We start from the raw sequence: 23,040 nt of genomic DNA on the forward strand, positions 1-23,040 counted from the left end.
CATATAACCTCGGGACATGGAGTAGAGTGCGGGAACGGATTCAATGGAATTGTAATAGATAAGCATGATATCGGGGGTGGGAGGGCAATAGATGGGGGGAAGGGGGCTGTTACTTTGTGAGGGTGAAAAGGGTAACTATTGCATTGTTCTGTACACCTGAAGCTAACAATAAAAAATAAAATAAAATAAAATAAATAAATAAAATAAAATACAATTTGGAAATAATAAAAAAAAAATAGCAGAGCAAGGACGGACTTACATTAACTTTTTCTACCTCTGAGAATAAAACTAGTTCGCTCTCCCACGTTGCCTCACAAATGCTCCCGCTGCCCTGGCAGTAATGCATGTGTTGTGGGCACAGAGCTCGCCTTCAAGGAGGGACGTGATGGGAGTCGCAGGAGCAGCCAGGACTGCCCAGTGTGGGGACTTTAGGCAAACCGGCCACCTCTGGCAAGGAAAGGGTCCTCGTGCAATGGTGCACAGATGGAAAACTTGGGCCTCATGATTCCTGGGTGAAGTGAAGGAGAGGCTGACGGAAGGACAGACAGCCACAGGATCCCGTAATGAGGCGATCATGGGATCCTTCTCTGGTTGTGGACATTGAAGTGTTCTACTCAACGATTTCTAACTACACAGAAAAGAACAGCTGACTGAAAGGCAATATTCCTTTTATATTTTTCTATTGCTCCTGTTCTCAAAAGTCTCCCAAATCTACTAATTTTCTTTGCATTCTGAATAACATTTCTGACATGCACATTAGGTGTCTATGGCAACCACTTCCCAAACTACCTACTCCGGCGAGCTGAACTGCAGACTCCCTCAGAAACTTCCAGCTGCTTCTAGAGCCCCTCAGGTCAGGAATGCCCACTCAAGGTTAACCTTTTGGAGAATCACTTCAGATAAAGTACCCCTGGCTCCCCATGTCATCATCAGGCCAGCTTCTTAACTGATACCACCTGCACCTTGGGAGGCTGTGGTCAAGGTATTCATGTCCACTGTTTTATTTCCCCTGCTATACTGAAAGAGCTTCAAGGGAATGGTTTGCCGACTTCTATGATTACCCAAATTTCCCACATACAAATGTGTCTACACAGGAGAGGAGGTGGTGGGGGTGGTTGTTAGAAGTAACATTGCTTAAGAGTGCCCTCTGCTGATCCTAACGATGTGTTCTCACTGTTTTTCTACAATCGGATCTCACTGATACGTCTTGATAATGGATCCATTGATAACTATGTCTTCTAGCACATGTGTGTGTGTGTATGCTTAAAGACCGTGTGTATGTACGGCACAGTGCCATCTAGTCATCAAGGGACGAGCTGTGGTGTGGTATAGAGGGAGGCTTTACTGCTCTGTACAGTCTCTAGTGAAAAGCTCTTGGGCCAGCCGAGTGGCTCAGTTGGTTAAGAGCTCCCTCAAGAGTGTGAGCTATGAGCAACAGGGTCACCAGTTCAATTCCCGGCCCGAGCTGAGCTGCCACTGAGCTGCCAACAGGTGGCAGGATGGCTCAGCTAAAAAAAAAAAGAAAGAAAAGCTGTCAAAGCAGACACTTAATAAAGTGCCTGAAAATGCTCCCTTGCACACCTGGTCCTAGACAGGTTTGGGGCTCACAGGGCTCTTAGGGAAAGAGAGGTTTAAGGGAATCATGTCGGTTTTCCTCTTGTTTTAACAGTTTGTTAAAATTTCATTATAATGCTTAACTTAATTAAGCAGCTGATACTTTTTGATTCAATTCATTATAAGGACTTAATTTCTCAAACTTTTAGTGAATATGTTCATTGTACTTGATGTTATTGGGCCACAGTTCTCAGAATTTGGGACTTCAGGAAGCAGTAACACAATTTATAATAAGGGGGTCTGACATAGGAATGCCAATTTTTTGTCTTTTGTCTTTTTAAAATAAACTTTAAATTTTGGAATAATTCTTCATCTCTGTTTTTCTTTTCTTTTTTCTTTCCTTTCAGCCGGCACAAGGGAAAATGTCTTCACAAGCTCATAAGCAGGAAGTTAGAAATCACCCAAAAGGAACACAGTAATCACCCCTTCCCCACTTTCAGAGAGCTACCGTTCCAGAAAGGAAAACGCTACTAAACCATACAGATAAGAGAAGTGAATGCTAAAGAGAAGCACAATTAGGTCCAGTGGCAACACAGGAGAAAGAATAACTCTGATGAGGGAGAATCTGGGGGAATAGGGGAGCCAGCCTACCAGCTGGTGCTTAAAAGAGTGGAATATTGGGGGAAAGCTGGAGTGGACGGGGCAAAAAGGTATATAGAAAGAGGAAAAGAAATTTTAGGTTGCAATAAAAGGTCCTAAGCTATTACAGCACGATTTTATTACCATGTTATTACTAGATCATAAATGGTCTCCTTGTGGCTGCAAGAAGCTAAATGACTGTCCTTAAATATCCAGGCAGTCAACCAACCTAATTCATTGTCCCATATACGGGAAGTTTGGAGAAGTGAGCGTGTTACTTTGCACTGACAGGCAGGATAACTGGGATCCCTGAACCATGAACCATGAACCATGAAAGCATTGGGTACCACAGTAAACAACTGAGAGAGCATGAGGTGTTCAGTTTGGGGATCTGTATCACCCGTGCAATCTCATTTCTGATGGTACTAACGTGTCAATGTATTGAGACAATAGCAGGTGTATAGAAAGGCAGCTTTGCTTCAGAAGGAGTAAGAACATGGAACGGGGTTCAAGTGTGGGCCTGAGATTAGAAGGGTCAGCCCAAGCCTACCCTGCATGGACTGTGTAAGCTTGGCAGGTCCACTTCTCATAGCCTGTTTCCTCATCTGTAAAATAGGGAGCTAAGAATTCCTACTTTTCAGGGTTGTTATGAGGCTTAGAAGTAATGTATGGAAAGCATGTGAAGTTTCTCAGAAAACTGGTAGCTAATGTTATCGCATGGCAAATGTCCTTCAGGTTTAATCCTATAAGGTCAGGTATTTCATTTGAAGAGTCTACTGATGGATAACGCTGAAGCAGTTTTTGCTAATAGTGGTGAAGAGTTGCAAGAAGCTTTTTATTGTGTAATGATCTATGTTCATTTATTTGGGACTTATTTTTAGTCTCACTTAAAAAGCAGTGTTTTGTATTTGGTGACATCCAAGAATGTTTAATGACTGGTTTATAGTCGTTATTACATCCCCCCCTCCAATTTGTCTACTTCAGAACTCTAGGAATCCAGTCTCGCAGACATGAATGGTCCCTATTAGCAATCGTTAATAGGGTGGGGGTGGAGCATGTGGGGAAATTCATTGGGAATTTATATGGACTACTTTCTAAGAGTATTTCAGTTAAACTGCTACTTTCCCTCATGTAACCTATGCTTCTTGACACAGACCAGGGCTTAACTCTTAGCGCTGGGAACTGTCTGTGCATCCTAGGAAGTTCAGCAGCATTCCTGGCCTCTAGCCACTAGATGGCAGTAGCATCCCCTGGTTGGTACAACCAGAAATGTGTCCAGAAATGGCCACATGACTTACATACATGTGGGCAAAATCACCCCCAGTTGAGAAACACTGACATTGACAGTCTAAAAGCTGAAACTTTAGACTAAATATGGTTCTAATTTAACACAATTGCCTTAACTTGGGAGTTTCAGGGTATAAAATATTGGCCACTCATTCCTAACTAGAGATTGAGCTCTGTATTCAAGGTCTTCCCCATCCATGACCCAACCTATAGCCTTAGATCCCACCTGCCCCCAACACATGCAATTTTTTTTTTACTGTTTCTAGTATATCCCCATACTATGCCTTCCATCTTTCCCCCAACTGACCGGAGTCATACCTAACTTCTTCCTTAAGGTTTTACTATTGCAAATGGCCAAATTCTCCCTAAAACCTTCCCAGACCTTTCTGTTGGAAGTGCTAGCTACCCACTCAGAACATGAAGCTTCTTTAACTGGATGTCTCTTGTTCCCCCTTAATCATTTTCTAACTTTCTTGCCAACTAAAAGTCCTCCACCCATGTCTAAACTCACACGTACATGGGAGCACGTGTGTGTGTGCACGTGCGCACGTGTGCACGCACACAATTTTAATTTCCGTTCAAACAGGGAACATGTGGAAGAGGAGAACGTTATGCCTTTAAATTGAACACTCTTTTAAATTTCATGGGAACCTCTAGTGGTTCACAAATATTTCTTAGAGGAAGCTGTCGCTAGGTCATCTTCCCCATTAAGCACTGCCATATATTATTAGCTTAACTGGTTGACTGGAATAGAACATAAATCAGGTGAATTTTATGTGGAGAGTCAGAACCAAGTCAAAGGCCTTAGCAAGAGTTCTCAGAGAGCAAGAACTATCAGAAGCTTCACAACCACGAGAACACTTTTTATTTTCAAATATGGCGTGTGAAGAAGGCATTTTCTAAATATATTTTAAGTAATTAACCAATAGACATAGTTCAAAACTCTAAAGGTACAAAAAGAGAAAAAGGGTTAGAGTGAAAATTAACTCTTTCCCACTCTCCCTCATCACCCAGTAACCTTTCCTGGAAGTTACATTACCAGTTTCTTGGGTATCCTTTCAGAGATAATTTAGATATACCCAAGAATAAAAGCATAAGTGGAAACAACCTAAGTGTCCATCAACAGATGACTGGATAAACAAAATGGGGTATGTCCATACAAAGAAATATTACTCAGCCATAAAAAGGAATGAGTACTGATACGTGCTGTAACTTGAAAACATGCTAACATGAGACCACATATGGTGTGATTCCTTTTATATGAAATGTTCAGAACAAGCAAATCCACAGAAACAGAAAGTGTGCTTTCTAGAAGCTGGGGGAAGTAGGAATGCAGAGTGATTGCTAACTGGTACGGGCTTTTTTGGGGGGTGATGAAAATGTCCTGGAATCAGTGGCGATAGTTGCACAATCTTATGAATATACTAAAAACCACTAAATTAAAAAAAAATCTTTGTGAATATATATTTGTATGTCATTATGTGCTTTTTTTTTTAAAGCTATGCCGGTTAGTCTAAAGCTTTCTTTCTTTTTTTTTAATTGGGAAATTGGGGGATGGGAACAGCGCTGGGGAATTGGGGGGAAGGGGAACAGAAAAGTTGCTGTCCTTTTGTTCTTCAGTCTAGTAGTGGAGGATGTGGCTTCACTGGCACATGTTGGTATTGTGATCATTACGCTCTTCCTGGGTGAGGCAGATTGGTCATGGGCCATTGGATGGCCACTCACGCTGGCTGCTGGCCACTCACGGTAGCCCGTGGCAGCCCACTGCAGCCCCACTGCAGCCTACGCCGTCGCCAGCGACTCACAGCAGCTCAGCTCCAGGTCGAGCTGTTGTTCATTATTTTAGGTGTAGAGGGCACAGCGTTCCTGGCCCATGTGGGATCCGAACCAGCGGCCCTGATGCTCAGAGCTTGCATTCCCAAGCCAACTCTTAACCAACGAGCCACTTGGCCAGCCTATGTGTTTGTTTTTTCTCTAAGCACCATCTTCTTTTGGTATTGAAACATGAATTTTGTTAATTTTATTTTCTTTGTACCAATGTTGTCTGTGGAAGTCATCATTCACTAAACTAGTACCTAAGTCTTCACCACAATAAAACTGACAATAAGCCATCAAAAAAGAAAAAAGGTATAGTCTTCTCATGCCCTTATATTTGCTTTTTAAACAAATCCTACACTTTGACAATTCTGCACCTTGCCTCTGTCACTTTTCAACTATCGTGGAGATTGTTCTATATTAGGACATATAAAGCTGTAACATTCTTTTTAATGGTTGTGCATTATACCATTGTATGGACACATATATTTAAACCACTAGTTCTCAACTTGGGAAAACTGGCAGCCCCCTCCCCTGCAGCAGAGTTGGAAATGTCTGGAGACGTTATTTGTTGTCACAACTGGAGGTAGGTGGTGCTACTGGCATCTAGTGGGTAGAGTCCAGAGATGCTGCTCAACATCTGAGGTCAGACACCAATAACAAAGAATTATCCACTCAAAATGTCAAAAGTGCCAAGGTTGAGAAACCTTGATTTAAACAGTCCATGAGTGACAAAAATTTAAATTATTTACAATATTTCTTTTATAAATAGCCCTGCATAAAATTCCATCTTCCAGGTCTATAATAATTTCCTTATGTATAGTTTCCAGATATATACTCATTCCCCTGTTATTTTCGATACTTACTTTGTTCCTTCTTTTTTGACTTTGTAAAATTGCACTGGAATAAACATTGTATAATAAGCCTTTGTTTCTACTTTAGGTTTGTTTTTCCAGGAAATTATTGGATTCATGGAAGGAGGATTACTGGGTAAAGAGGAATAACTTTTTCTCCTGTAATTAAATGGGTTCTTACTGCTATTGTAAATGGGATGTTTCCCCCATAAAATTGGTTGTTGCTTTTATGCAGGAAAGAGGGTAATTTTTGCATAGGTATTTTATATCCAGGTATGGGTTGATATTCTCAGCATGCTGGTGCCAAGGGGTATCTTGGGGGTGAAGGTGGCTTTAGCTTCCTTCCTATAATTTGTTAACTTCACCCTCAATCATGCCAAATAAATTTATGAGCTAAAATCCAAGTGCCTGCATTGTAACCACAACTTCAGGATAAGTCCTGTGTCCTCTGTCCTCCTCCAGTCACACAGCTACCCAAAGTTGGATGCAGCCACTATGGAGATTTCTTTTATTAGCATATTACCTACAAATAAATATTTTCCTCCTCCCTTTCAATAGCTGTAGCTCTTATTAATAGAGTCAATGCTTCCAGAACCATATTAAATCATAATGGTGCTGGCAGGCATTCTTGTCTTTTTTTGCAACTTAACAGGATTATGTCTAATATCTCAGAGTGAAATATGACATAGGATGTTCACTGAACAATAATATTTATAACATTGAGAAAGTAGCCGTCTCCTTGTTTTCCTAGAGTATTTTTTCTCCCCCCCAAAAAAATAATTCAGTTTTAATCTAATCAAGCTTTTATTCAACAATGGTATGCTTTGGTTTCGAAAGCACAGGCAAGCTAGAAGCTGTGTGGGAGACGGTAGGTTCGAATCCAGTTGTGAGGTTTCGTGTGAATCACCGCTGAGTCATCAGGACCCTTCCCTTCCTCTCCAGGACTTTGTTCAGGCATCGCATGCAAACACTGCTGCCTGCCAACCAGTGGATTCGAGCTTGGCTGCTGTGATGGGCACGCCCTTGGAAACAAGGCTGGTTTGTTTTCCTGATCAAATAACTTGCTGAGGCTTGTAGTGAAAAACTAAAAACATTTCTAAGCCCAAGTAATAACATAATAAATTGGTAGTTACAAAACAGTCATGGGGATGTGAAGTACAGCATAAGGAATATACCATATTTCCCCACGTATAAGACGCTCCCATGTGTAAGATGCACCTTAATTTTGGAGGCTGAAATTTGAAAAAAATGTATTACATAAAGTTATTGAACTCGTTTTATTCATCATAAAATTCATACAACTCCTCATCACTTGTGGGCAATGCAAGTAAAAAAATCTACAACCACTGTATAAGACGCACCCAGTTTTTAGACCCCAAATTTTTCAAAAAAGGGTGCTTCTTATACATGAGGAAATACGGTAGTCAATAGTATTGTAATAACTATGTATGGTGTCACATGGGTACTAGACTAATCGGGAGATCACTGCATTAAGTGCTATAAATGTCTAACCACTATGCTATATACCTGAAACGAATATAAAATATTGACTCTCAACTGTAACTGCAAAAATTTTTTTTTAAAAAGACCACTCTAAAATGTCCCTGAGAAGCAGCCAAAACAGTGTACACCTACCAGTTCTTAAATTTAACTAAGCAGGAGTGACCAACCATCCTGGTTTCCCCAGGACTGAGGAGTTCCCAAGGACATGGGACTTTCAGTGCTAAAATCTGGAAATCCTGAGGCTATAATTTAAAGGATGATTTTGAAAGGCACAAAATAATACAGTTCTTCTCAGAGAACACGAAGTAAGTGTTCATCAATAGTGCGTGAACTTTACTGCTTTTTCAAGCTAAATTAAACCTTGGCAGGGCACGGACTTAAAAGGGAAGAGTGCTGCCCATTTTTTCAGATCCTTCTTTGTTTCTGATCATTTATAAGTGGCCCTAAACAAATCAAGATATCAGGCCCGACCAGAAAGATTGGATTGTCGGAAAAGTCATGACGTATTTTTTCTGTTTTTCGTTGCAAAAATGAGTCATGACTTTTCCGACAACCTAATAGGTCACTGCAAAATTATTCCACCCTTTACCACTCAGGCCTTTGGAAAACAATGCTTCCCAGAGTTCAAACTCCTGGCAGGAAATACTGAATGCATTTTCCCCTTTGTCCTCTGACCACCAGCTGTGCCTCCCTCTCCCGGGCATTCCTTCTTCCTCAATTTTCAGGCCAGTTTTTAACAGAAAATATACAGCTAGCCAAACCAAAGAGTTAAGTTTAAAAAAATTAGCCATTAACTCAGTAAAATCAGGTTCTCACTCTTATCTCACAGAATTATAATATTTCTGGTTTGGAAGATCATCTATGAGAACAGACAATTAAGTTCGTGAACTCATCCTAGAAAAAGTGCTGCATACCTCATTGCTGAATATCACTACGGTCACCTTCGAAGGACTCCCCTTGGGAAGCTATGCACTGATGCCAGCGCCTAGTCCACCCTTCAAAGCAATTTTGGAACTCTTTTTCTGGAATGGCTATCAGAGCTGTCATCATATTACCCTTGATGTCCTGAATGGCATCAAAATGTCTTCCTTTCACTATTTCCTTTATCTTCGGGTAAAGAAAGAAGTCGTTGGGGGCCAGATCAGGTGAGTATGGAGGGTGTTCCAATACAGTTATTTGTTTACTGGCTAAAATCTCCCTCGCAGACAGTGCCATGTGAGCTGGTGCATTGTTTTGATGCAAGAGCCATGAATTGCTGGCGAAAAGTTCAGGTCATCTAACTTTTTCATGCAGCCTTTTCAGCACTTCCAAAAAGTAAACTTGGTGAACTGTTTGTCCAGTTGGTACAAATTCACAATAAATAATCCTTCTTATATCAAAAAAGGTTAGCAACAGCGTCGCAACAAGTTTCCGAACTCAATTGTTGAGCACTTCTCAAATGTTAATGTGCATATCAATTCCTCGAGATGTTATTAAAATGCAAATTCTAATTTTGTAAATCTCAGGTGGAGCCTGAGGTACCAAATGGGACCACTGCAGGTATACTGATCACACTTGAGATAATAAGAATTTTGTTGAATAATATTCTTTGATGATGTATCACTATTAGTTTAAAAAATGTGAGTGCTCACTCAAAATATGTACATTTATTTATATTTTATATTCATGTGGTAATACAGCATAATTTTATTTTTATTTTTAACAATTCGTATTAGCTCTAATATTTTATTCCAGCACAGCACTGACTCATCCTGCACACAGCCATTTTGAGGACCACTGATCGTGGTAACACACCCATTATGTTAAAATTCAATGCATACTTGTATTTCTCCAGAAATAAGAAAATCACTTCAATTCAGGGAGCTTATTCTATCTTTGCATACTGAATTGTTATAAAGTTCTTCCTTCCATTGGTTTGTATCTATTCTTTGTATCCAAAGGTTTACCTTTGGGGGCATGCAAAACAAGCCTAATCCCTCCTAACACTATTGCAACTCCTATCACTGAAAAGGGCCTGATTTCCTTAATATATAAAGAGCTTCTATAAAACAATAAGAACACCAGCAATTCGACAGGAAAAAAAACTAGGGCAAGGATATAAAAACTTGTATGTATGATGAACAAACGTTTTAAAATGAAAAGTTGATCAACTTCACTCAGATAAGAAAAGCACATTAAAACTCTAATGAGGCATGCTTTTTCACTGGTAAAAACAGCAAAGATAGGGGCAGCTAGTAAACTCAGTTGTTTAGAGCGCGGGCTTATAACACCAGGGTTGCCGGTTCGATTCCCACATGGGCCAAGGAGCTGCCCCCTCCACAACTAGATTGAAGACAACTACTTGACTTGGAGCTGATGGGTCCTGGAAAAACACACTGTTCCCCAATAAAATTTCTTTAAAAAAACCCAGCAAAGATAAAGAACAGTTGGGTAAATATATAGCATTGGTGATGCTGAGGGAAAACAGGTACCCTCATACATTGCTGCAGTAATGTCAGTTGGTACAACCATCATGGCAGATGCTTAATGAAGCCAGTAAAGATTAGTTTTTTGAAATATATTGGGGAAATGTTAACATTATAATATTAAGTTTTTTAAAAAGACACAAATGAGGTGTGATAAAATACAGTGAATGTTTAAATAAAAAAATTATTACAGGAAAAGACACATTGCCATTAATCCCCTTCAAAATACTCCCCCTCGCTTTGAACACACTTATCCCATCATTCTTGCCACTTGCTGAAGCAGTTCTGGAAGTCCTCTTTCGTGAGTGTCTTTAGTTGCGCTGTTGTGGCTGCCTTCATGTCCTGAATCATTTTGACGTTGGGGAAGAGCCAGAAGTCACACGGTGCCAGATCCCATGAATAAGATGGATGAGGACACACTGTCATGTTTTCATTTGACAGAAATTGCCATACCAGAAGCAATGTGTGACACGGAGTGTTGTCATGATGAAGGATGATTTACGGCGCACTTTAAAACACACGTTCTCTCAACCATGGCTCACACCCAACTGACTACACCGAACAACTTGAAACTTGTCACACACTGTTACTAAGGTTCCATGTGCTGCTTCCCATATTGAAGATCCTGCCTTTTCATTGGATGGCACTCGGAAGCTGCATTCACTGTATTTTGTGATCACAACAGAAAGGCTCCGTGTCACACATTGCTTCTGCTATGGCAATTTCTGTCAAATAAAAACATGATGTGGGGCAGCCAGGTGGCTCAGTTGGTTAGAGCATGAGCTCTTAACAAGGTTGCCAATTTGACTCCTGCATGGGATGGTGGGCTGCGCCGCCCCCTCCGCACCCCCTTCCCTACAACTAGATTGAAAACAGCGACTGACTGGACTTGGAGCTGAGCTGCGCCCTCCACAACTAAGATTGAAGGACAACAACTTGACTTGGAGCTGATGGGTCCTAGGGAAAACACTCTTTTCCCCAATAAAGTTAAAAAAAAATTACGGTGTGTCCTCATCTACGTTATTCACCAGATCTGGCACCGTGCAACTTCTGGCTCTTCCCCAAAGTCAAAACGACCATGAAAAGGAAATGTTTTGAATAGATTCAGGACATTGAGGCAGCTGTGACAGCACAACTAAAGACACTCATGAAAGAGGACTTCCAGAACTGCTTCAGAAAGTGGCAAGAGCAATGAGATAAGTGTGTTAGAAGTGAGAGGGAGTATTCTGAGGGGGATGAATGGCAATGTGTCTTTTACTGTAATAAATTTTTTTATTCAAACATTCACCATATTGTTAGATCACACCTCGTATACAGAATGATACCAGAAAAAAGTACTGGAAAAAAATACATCAAAACAATAACAATACCTATTTCTGAATGGTAAGATAACTTAAGAAGTTATTCTAACTTTTCTCCTTGTACTAATTAGCATTTTCAAAATTTATAACAAGCCTGTAGAAAACGCGCCAGGGAGGAGTTGATGAGAGTTACAAGTGGACCTGATTTTAAATTTCAACTTTCATTTTTTAATTTTTTAATTATTTTTCAGTTACAGTTGACATTCAATATTATTTTATGTTAGTTTCAGGTATACAGCATGGTGGCTAGACATTTATATAATTTATGAAGTGATCCCCTGACTAGTCTAGTACCCACCTGGTACTATACATAGTTATTACAAAATTACAGACATTTAAAAGTTCACATTAAGACAGAGCTGAGTCCTTGGCTTAACTACACTCCTGGGGAATACTGATACAGGTGATTGTAGTTATTCATGGGAGTTCTGTTCTATAAAGTTACCATGATCACTGAATTAGCGAACCCTGAACCATTGCTTCTGGAGAAATAAGGGTTGGGTTCCTGCGAGCCTCCAGTCACATTTTCATCAACCGATCAACACATAACCTCGTTTTATGTGTTTCTGTTTGAAGATACCTCATTTAATATATATTGTTGATTAATTACCATTGAACTCACGGCCAACAGCACTATAACTCTTGCCTTAAGGAAGCTCATCTAACACACGTGTTTTCTCCATAAGGTACCTCCCAGCCTTCTTGCACTTAGGAACACTAGCCAGCACTTCAGCACTACAGTTTGGGGCCATTTTAAACAGTGAAATCACCAACACAAAGCACTAAAATGTGAAAAATTTGGCACTGAATAGGCCTCAAGAAGGACACTTGTTTACAGTGTGAGAGCTGGAACAAGAGGGCAGAACTCGTCCTTGTTCATCCTTAGCTGGGAATGAGCACGCATGTTGGGCCAGTCTGTGCATGCGCTCAAATGTCAGCACAAGCACCAGAAGTACTGATGTTGGGATTAAAAATAAATTTTAGCTAGTAGATGAATTCACAAATACTGAATCCACCAAGTGATGAGGATCAACTATAATTATACAGCTTTAAGGAAGAGTCTTACTCAAAAGAAGAGTCAAATACCAATGTTCTGCAGCTGAACTCCTTCAGAGTACTTTAAAGTTGAGTTTACGATTTATAATAGTACCCCTTTCCATAACAGAAAGAAAAGCAATGTGTTTCATCATCATTTTATATATTCATTGTCTTCAGCAAAAGCCATCACTTTTTATTATCCAATTAAATGCAGCCTGTAGTTACTGAGTATCTCCAGCTAGAGAACATGGGGTTATGTGGGATTATCTTAGGTGAAACAATTTACAGTCCTTTTGTGCATGGCCAGGGAGGTAGCAATTGAGGCAATTCCTAACTCTCTAATTCAAAACAGACAGAATATGATTGAGGCCACCATAGAGGTCTAACGTTCTAATGTGCATGAGAATGGTAAAAATATAATGCGACGGGGGACCAAATGAAGGAGCAAGTGCATCCACTTGTGACTGTCTGGGAAACTTGAGGGAGATAGTGATATTTGAAAAAACCATGAAAGATTAGTATAATGGTAACCAGAGCTGTGAGATGGACTGGTGAGAATGTCCTGACACCAGGAGCAGAAGATCACAGTGGGGTCACATGTTCTGGAACCGGGTCAGAATCCAGCAGGAATGGAGGGTAGGTGAAAGAAATGAGAAGAGAACTGGAAGGCAAATGACTAAGTGAGGAAGGAAGACCTAACTGCTTCGATCCTTTACACCGTTTCCAGAAGCTTCTTGGTTCATTCCACGTTTACCCCACAATTGTGAATTCTTTACTTGTCTATCTTTTGCCTCCTTTTTTGTTTTGTTTTGTTTTTATAGCTGAGCCATCCTGCCACCTGCTGGCAGCTCAGCGGCTGCTCAGCTCGGGCTGGACTCGAACCGCTGTTGCTCAGAGCTCAAACTCTTGAGCGAGCTCTTAACCAACTGAGCCACTCAGCCGGCCCTATCTTTTGCCTCCTTAACTAGACTGCATACTGGAGGCACGCTGAGGTCAGGCCTCATTATTCGTTAGCCTCCCTCCCTCTGTCTTCTCCCCACACTCCCCAACACACAAACACACACCCTAACATACAAAAGATCACCCGACACCAATGCCTGCATGTCACCAGCTTTCAATAAATATTTACTCATTCAATAATTGGTTTGACAAACACACTAAATCCTTAACAAGTCCTGGTCTGTTTCCTGCAAATTACAGATTTTTCTCACGCAGCAGATGGCTAAATTTTGTAACTAGGAAGTACTGTATATCCCCATGTATAAGATGCTCCCGTGTATAAGATGCACCTTAATTTGGGGGCCTGAAATTTGAAAAAAAATATATCACATAAAGTTATTGAACTCAAGTTTTATTTATCATAAAATTCAGACAACTCATCACTGTCAAAACTCCCAACCATTAGCTTGTCCTCATCTGTCTGATGACGAATCACTGTCTTCATATATTGCCTCGTCCTCAGTTCCCATCTATGGCATTTGAAATCTACAACCACTGTATAAGACGCACCCAGTTTTTAGACTCCAAATTTTTCGAAAAAGGGTGCATCTTATACATGGGGGAATATGGTAACTACCCCTGTATTTTTCCAGAATTATGTATGTGTGGGGAATGGGAATCTTTGAAAGTGCCATATTATATTATACATTTTTATTTCTGTATCTAACTAAAACTAAAAACAAATCTGCAGAAAATTCTCTATAAATTTTACAGTTAAATTTGTAAATGTATATGTATGACCTTAAAATCCTATTTTTAGGCTATGTTCTATTTCAACCCCTTGATTCTACAAAATTCCTCAGAACTGGGTTTAAATAGTTATAGTGTTCTTGGATTGTCTTTTGGGTTTAAAATATATTATATGAGGTTAAACATTTCTCAATATTCTTGAAGAAAACTAAATTTTCTATATAAAATTATTATTATTATTTTAATTAGGGAATTGGGGGAGGGAAACAGACAAGTTGCTGTCCTTTTGTTCTTCAGTCTAGTTGTGGAGGACGTTGTTTCACTGGCCCAAGTTGGCACCATCATTGCGCTCTTCCCAGGTGAGGCAGATCAGTCGCCGGCCATTGGACGGCCGCTCACGGCAGCTCACACCGGCTGCCAGCCACTCACGCTGGCTGCCGGCCACACACAGTAGCTCACAGCAGCCCACTGCAGCAGAGGCTGCAGCCTACACTGGTGCCAGCGACTCACGGCAGCCCAGCTCCAGATTGAGCTGTTGTTCAGCATCTTAGCTGTAGAGGGTGCAATGTCACTGGCCCTCATGTGGGATCCAAACCGGGGCCCTGCTGCTCAGAGCTAGTGTCCCAAGTCAACTCTTAACCAACGCGGCACTCGGCCGGCCCTAAAATCATTTTAATTACACCTTAAATTGTTTCTTCTATCTCCAAGAAATTTTAACTATATAAATATTTTAAGAAGTCAACTCTTGTTCTTTATTAACTACTCAAATAGGAATGTCTTCAGTGGCACAAATTCAAAGAATATTAAAAACGGTAAATATTTCAACTTTAGTATACTTCATGTAAAATTGATAGTATAATTCTCTAGTAGCCAGTCTACAGCCAGGAACTAATAAATTAATTTTTGCCTATTACTCATTGCTTCTAAAATTGAATTTTCTATTAGAAATGATTACTAAATTTAAGAACACAGGCAAGATTTTATGTTTTTAAATTTTTTTTAAAGATTTTTATTGGGGAATTGGGGGAGGGGAACAGACAAGTTGCTGTCCCTTTGTTCCTCAGTCTAGCTGTAGAGGACGCTTCCCCACTGGCCCAAGTTGGCACCATCATTGCACTCCTCCTGGGTGAGGCAGATCAGTCGCCGGCTTCTGGATGGCCATCCATGGTGGCCGCTGGCCGCTCACACTGGCTGCTGGCTACACATGGTAGCCCATGGCAGCCCGCTGCAGCAGGGGCTGCAGCCTACGCCCATGCCGGTGACTCACGGCAGCCCAGCTCCAGGTCGAGCTGCTGTTCAGCATCTCAGCCATTGAGGTCAGTGTCACTGGCCCCCACATGTGGGACCCAAACTGGGGCCCTCTGGCATCCCAAGCCAGCTCCCAACCAACGCGCCACTCGGCCAGCTCCAGAGGCAAGTTTTTTAAATACACACTTTTGCAGTCAAATTACATTACTTACTGTTTCAAAACCTCGATGTGGGTGATCAGGAAATCCGCCTGGTCTACCACCTTTAAATTCATCGAACAGTAAAAACGGATCCAGATTTTTTAACTGAAATAAAAATAAAGTTCAGCAGATTAGATATGCCTTTTCAGCCACACCACTAAGGGCTACATTCATGAACAGATCTAGCAAGATTCATTGAAAACTATATAGCCAGTGAGCAACTTTTTGCAATGAAAATTGCTTTGAGGAAAGAACTCCTTACACACACACACAGATTCACTAGTTAAGTTAGAGTTGACATTTTATGAGAAGTGTAAAGAGTGAACAAACATTTCATGATCATCTAAGATTTAAATAGTCAAGCACAAACTAGATGCAGTCTGTATCCTAAACAGATTCATAACCTCATGGGGGAACAGACTAGAAAGTCAATGACTGCACTGTGATGATAAATGCTCTAAAGGAGACACTTGCATACAAGAGTGGGGTAGAAATCAGGGAAGGTTCTACAAGGGAGGTGTCACTTAAGCTGGGTCTTGAAGTACATGTAGGAGCTAATCAAGTAGAAGGGATTGAGGAAGATTATTCCAAGAAAAAGAGCAGAGAAACAGACTGGCAAGTTTGAAAGAACTGCAAGGACAGTACTCTACTGGGCAAAAGTTGCACATGGAATTACGATAAGAGACGGGCCAAGAGAGAGAGAAAATCTCAAAGGAGTTTGGGTTTTATCCTGAAGGTGATAAGGTTTAATCAGAGGTTGAGATGATCAGATTTAGAGAGATCACTCTAGCCAACATTTGGAATATGGTTTGGAAAAGGAAGGGGAAGGAGACAAAGAGTATTTGGAAGGTCATTTCAATAGCCCGGGGAAGTACAAAGGCTAACGCAATGGCTATGGTGATGGAGAACGAGAAAAAGGAAGAGCAGTAGATGACTCCCAAACTTCCAGCTATGGTGCCTGGGAGGATGGCCAGGCCATCCAGAAACACAAGGAACATAACAGAAGCAGCCTTGAAGTAGCCATGGTGAATTTGTTTTAGTTCACACTGAGTTTGAGAGATCAACGTAAATGTTATTTCTATATAGAACTTTGAATATTTAGTGTCTGGTATATTGTGCAAAAGCTAGAAGGCAGCTGAAGATAAATCTCAAGCTCAAATGAGATACAGAAACAGACTGAAATTGCTTTGAATCTATGGACCAATTTGGGAAGAATTGACACTTATATAATATTGAGTTATCCTATACATAAACATGGTTACCTCCATTTATTTAGGTCTCTTAAAATGACTTTCAATAGGATTTGTCATTTTCTCCATAAAGATTTTGCATATACTTAGTTTTTTCTAGCTAACATACTTTTTAATGGTATTATAAATAGTATTTTAAAATTATGATTTTGAACAGTTTGCAGCTGGGGATTAGAAATGTGAAGAGAAAAGTGGTTTTGAACATTTCTAAACTCTTACTAATTTTAAGAATTTACCTGTAGCTTCTTTTGGGGTTTCTTTGCAGACATTCATAGCACCAGTACATTTATCAATGAGCTTTTGCCCAATAGCTCACAAACAATTTTTTTGCTTGCATTAGATCAAAGCTGTTTTTCTGGGTCTTGCTGGGCTTTGCTGGCCTCTACGTGTCTTCTCACTCTGGGTTCCAAGCTGAAACAGTGGCCACTATGTAAGACATGCTTTCTCATAGCCAAGGTCGGGAGGAGAAGTGAACCAAACCAATCAGGCACAATCACATTAACACATCCCACTGGTGAAAGCATGTGACCTGGCCAAAACCAAAGTTAGAGAGGAGGGCACTTAAACACTTCCTATGGGACTCAGGGGTAATGCAGCTAAAAGTGGGTGGGGATATAGAATCCTAGTATAGGGAGGGAGTGAATATTTAGGAGTAATATTCCAATTAATACCCATAAGCAAATAACCCAGTTTTTTCCATTTCATTTTAAATCCTTATACTTTTTCTTTTCTTTGTCTTTTTGCAAGCCAACACCTACAACAATGCTGAGTAGAAATGATGGTAATAGATGTCCTTGTCTTGTCCCTGATTTTACAGAAATTGCTTTGTAAAGTTTCACTGGTAACCAGGTAGTTTAATGCAGGCTTTCTGTAGATTCCTTTCACAAGGGTAAGGAATGTCCCTTCTATTTCTAGTTTACTAAATTTTTAAAAGCATAAATGGACGTTGAATTTATTGAAAGCTTTTTCTGTACTGATTGACATACTTATGTTGCTGTTTTTTCTGCTTTAATCTCTTAATGTTGGTAAATTACACAAATAGATGATACTAAATTTGCCTTCTTCAGATTATCCCAATTTGGTCATGGTGTATGTTTTTTATGCAATGCTATACTGGGTTGGTTAAATTTCACTTATGATTCTTGCAAAAATATTTATAAATGCGATGTAATTATCCTTTCACTTGCTGTCCCTGTCTGGTCTTGGTAGAAAGGTGACATCACTTCCTAGAGTGATTTGAGGATTCCCTGGAGTTTCACCTCCTGGAGAGTTTGTACATTATTGGAATTATCTGTACCCTAATTGCTCAGTAAAATTTGTCTTTGTGATGAATTTTTAAAATACTGATTCAAGGGCAGCCGGGTGGCTCAGCTGGTTAGAGCGCATGCTCTTAACAACAAAGGTTGCTGGTTTGATTCCTGCATGGGATGATGGGTTGTGCCCTCCCGCCCCCTCCCCCGCAACTAGAGTGAAAATGGGGACTGGACTTGACGCTGAGCTGTGCCCTCCACAATCAGATTGAAACAACTACTTGACTTGGAGCTGATGGGTCCTGGAAAAACACACTGTTCCCCAATAAAATGTATTTTAAAATTTTTTTAATTAATAAAAAATAAAATACTGATTCAATTACCCTAATTGCTACAAAACTATTCAGGTTTTCAATTTCTTCCTTTTTTCTCATTGATTTTGGACTCTACAAATTTCTCTTCTTGTCAGCTCAGCTAATTAATTTTTAAAGTTATTTATTTATTTCATGGTATCTACACTGTCATATTGCTAGAAATGAAAATACCAAACCCTTTTGTCTGTCTCTGGTTTTGACTCTTATTTTCACTTTCTATGGAAACAAATACACACACACACACACACACACACACACATATATACTGTACACACACACACACACACAGAAATTCAACAGTCTACTGCAAGTTTTTTTCATCTAACCAAGTGTCAATCTCTTCACTTGAAAATGTGAACTATGACCCATATAAAGCTGGACCACTTTGCAGCCCATCTAAGCCCAGTGTTTCATCCAGTCCAGTATTTAAAAGTAATTGAAAAACAATTTATTGAACATTCTCAAAGTTGACAAAGGGATCTTCAATTTAAAGATAATATTTAAAATCCCCCTTACTCCTCTTCAATATATATCTGTCTCCAATATTTCAATTTTCTCTCACTCTAACTCTTCAAATCTCCTCAAACCACCAGAAGACAGACAGCTCTTTCCTTTTCTCCTCTTCCCCCCTCACCTTCTGAATTTACTCTTTCTCTTCCACCAGTAACTCTCCCCTTTCCAGTGAAAATCAGATCTTGGATACTTTCAATTTTATCCTGTCACTCACAGCTCCATTTCAGCTCAACGAAAGCTCAGGAATGGGACTGGGGTTGGGAAAGAAGGGGTTGAAAATTCTCATACCTTATCTTATATAGTTTTCTTCTCATGGGATAATATATACCTTGAAGGACTGGAAACAATGAAGTAGAGTATCTGGTTCAGTGTGTGAAGCACTGTAGGTTCTACATAGATGGGTGGTAGCTGTTAAATCATGCTGGTCCTATAAATCTCTGAGCACAACTTCCTCAGGGGCAAAACAAAAGGCTTAGAGCATTAAGATGGTTTTTTAGTTCTACATTCTTGTGGTTCTATGGTATTAAAATATGGGTAGAGATGAGGTAAAAAAAATATCTATTGCCTCTTGGTATCAAAGAGTTTCATATAAGCAAATACGACCTGCTGTTAAATAAATAGTGAAAAGAGGTTCACTCTTTTTTTTGAAAGAAGCTAATTTCCTTTTTTTTAAAGGATTTTATTGGGAAACTGTGTGTTTTTCCAAGACCCATCAGCTCCAAGTCAAGTAGCTGTCTTCAATCTAGTTGTGAAGGGTGCAGCTGCGTGGCCCATGCAGGGATAGAACCGGCAACCTTGGTGTTATGAGCTGCGCTCTAATCAGCTGAGTTAACCGACCACCCCCGAGGTTCACTCTTTCTGATCCTACCCTCATCACCATCCATCACCCCACAGAACAGCAGTTATTCATTGTTTGGAAAGTACTATTTGTCATATATTGATTGCATATTTAATCCTTCTGATCACCAATCCATGACATATGGACACACAGACACACAGGAAGGAAGCCAGCACAAGGAAAACACTGCAGAAGCCAGGGGGTTGGTTGAGGAAAGAATCAGAGGGATGAACTGTTCAAATGGCCAAGGGATGGGGATAAGTGTAAAAGACACTCTTCTTACTCCATCAAGCAAGGATATCTTGCATTAGACTATTGTACTAAAGTGTTATTTGCAGGCTAGGCATTAGCCTTTCTCAAAGTTCCTAAAATTCTCTCAACATTTCGCAAGTATTCAACAACATTGTTAAAAAAACATGTTGTCTGTAGATAAGTTCTGATTCATATGAGAATTCTCATTTCCTGAAACGTTTGACTTGGTCTTCAACTCATCCACATCGTTCTCTCTCTACATATTAAACTGATGATGTTCCAAAGTTTTTGAACCACATCAGAATTACCTTTCCTTCAAACATCTCCAAATCCTTTAGCTGCCAAATTAAGGTGGCAGCTTCCAAGCTATTTCTTTGGATCTTTTGAGAAGGCAAGTCAAAACTTGTAACCACCACCCCTCAAGCCCATGGCACTACCATAATAAAGCTCCAGTAGCCTGGCATTTTAAGTCAGGAAGCACCAGAAGTAGCTACCAGGAATGTCAGTTCCTTGGGTATGGGGCCAAAACTATGTTTTATGATGCTCCACTGAATCTACAATAATTCTGTGTACATAGAAGATATTCCACAATCATCCTGAGTGGTACTGGTTTAGGTCCCTAGCTCCCTTGCAACTAGGTGTGGTCATATGACTGAATCTGGCTAACAAGAAGTACGTAGAAGTTGTTGGGTGGGACTATTAGGGAAATATCCTACAAAAGGAGGATGGACAGGGCCGGCCGAGTGGCGCGATGGTTACGAGCTGGCTTGGGACGCCAGAGGGCTCCGGTTCGGATCCCACATATGAGGGCCAGTGACACTGCCCTCCACAGCTAAGATGCTCAACAACAGCTCAACCTGGAGCTGGGCTGCCGTGAGTCGCCGGCGACGGCGTAGGCTGCAGCCCCTGTGGCAGTGGGCTGCCATAAGCTACCATGTGTAGCCAGCAGCCAGCATGAGCGGCCAGCAGCTGCCGTGAGTGGCCGTCCAGAGGCCGGCGACTGATCTGCCTCACCCGGGAAGAGCGCAATGATGGTGCCAGCTTGGGCCAGTGAAGCAACGTCCTCCACAACTGGACTGAAGAACAAAATGACAGCAACTTGTCTGTTCCCTTTCCCCTGATTCCCCAGCACTGTTCCCCTCCCCCAATTCTCCAATAAAATCTTTAAAAAAAAAAAAAGGAGGATGGACAGCTGGCAGGTACCCTTTTGCCTTTCTGCCTTCCTCCCTTCTGTGTCTGAGGGCAAATGGTGGCTATTGCCCCAACAGCTGTCTTGAGCCATAACGTGATGTACTGCAAATGTACTAAGAATAAAGAAATAAGATAGAGCAAGTGTGGGTCTCTGGTAAGTGTGGTGCCTCCAGACCTACCCTGGACTGCCTACTTTGGGGTTTTCAAAAGAGAAACACAAATCCATACATATGTAAACCATTGGTTTTGGAGGATGCTTTCAGTTATGCACAGTTGAACCTAGTTCTAACTGATATAAGGGCAAGAATGCCTGTGGCAGCAGCCTAGAATCGGGTGAGACCCCATCCTCCCAATACCCCACAAAAGGCCAGCCCACATCAAGACAATATGGCAGCAGCAGAAGGGAGAGGCCCGCCAACAGGTCAGCCTACCTCCTGGGCCTACTCAGCCTCTAGACTGGAGCCTGAGGGTAATGAGGAGAAGGCAAAAGGAAACTGCCAGCACCTGGTCCGAACTGAGATGTAGATACAACCTGGAACGGACTTCAGCTGTGACTTCTACACTCCTCTACGTGAACTCACTATCTACAGACCCCAATAATGGAGAGTGCCACCTACAGAGGCTCTATCGACCAGAGCCAAGGCTATTTGACAATATTAAGGAACCCATAATTTTTAAGTGTGATAATGGGATTGTAGTTATGTTTTTGAAAATTCTGATCTTTTAGAGACACGAACTGAAATATTTATAAATGAAATGGTTCACTTCAAATACTCTGCGGGAAGAAATCAGTGGGGTTAGAGATGAAATAAAATTGCCCATAAGTTTATCACCATGGACATTAAGTACATGGAGTTCTAGTATACCATTTTCTCTACTTTTCTGTTTGAAATTCTTCATAATAAAAATAAAGAAATATGAGTGGCCCCACAAGAATTACAGGGAACAAGACACTTAGGGCCATTAATGTGACACCATGCTGTGAAATATACGATTATATAATATGTAGAATGTCTTTAAAGCATAGGCTTTCAGCCAGAGACCCTCCCTTCACCAGGCACCATGGATAGAATTCAGGGTGGCTATAAACTTGGCTAGGAAAAAAAATTACATCTTTATTTTCACTAACCTCTAATTGATCTTTCAACCATTTCTAAGTATACAGTTCAGTGGCATTAAGTGCATTCACACTGGTATGCAACAGTCACCATCATCCACCTCCAGACTGAAATTTAAACTTTCCTACAATTATGAAATGTAAAGAGCCACAGTAAATTACCAGTACCTGTGACTTTGTCACCAAAAATAGAAATCAAAGCTATTTTCACATCATGTTACAGTTGTTGTAGGTATGTTGAACTATTGTTTTTGCTTCTCACAGCTTTGAAATTAGGTAGTTAGAACTGCCACCAAGTCTTGTTATTTAATGTAAAATTATTACATTATGAACATGTTTTATAATATTTTGCTAACCATATTTCAATATAAAAGTTTTCCTTTGTAATCCTATATATTTTACTTTATGCATTATTTTGAGGAGGAATTGATAGGTTTCACCAGACCACCAAAGGGGTTCACAAGACAAAAAAAAAAAAGAAAGAAAGAAACCCTCAGCAAATTTGTTCCTGACAGATGGAGTAATTAAAGTGTTAGCTACCCTCAATATATAATAATGGGTTTACTGACGGGTATCCAAATTCTTTACAACTGTTCTGTTGG

General features: G+C 40.5%; 1 protein-coding gene across 1 annotated transcript in view; it reads right to left on the bottom strand.

Moving 5' to 3' along the window:
• Positions 1-23,040, bottom strand: part of PIR (pirin) — a 93,776-nt gene that overhangs the window by 66,991 nt on the left and 3,745 nt on the right. Inside the window, exon 3 of the mRNA XM_019667378.1 lies at positions 15,666-15,758. Within this exon, the coding sequence (XP_019522923.1) occupies positions 15,666-15,758 (93 nt within the window). The remainder of the gene's footprint in view (positions 1-15,665; positions 15,759-23,040) is intronic.

The sequence above is a fragment of the Hipposideros armiger genome, unplaced genomic scaffold (assembly GCF_001890085.2).
Source record: "Hipposideros armiger isolate ML-2016 unplaced genomic scaffold, ASM189008v1 scaffold_13, whole genome shotgun sequence".
Classification (NCBI taxonomy): domain Eukaryota; kingdom Metazoa; phylum Chordata; class Mammalia; order Chiroptera; family Hipposideridae; genus Hipposideros; species Hipposideros armiger.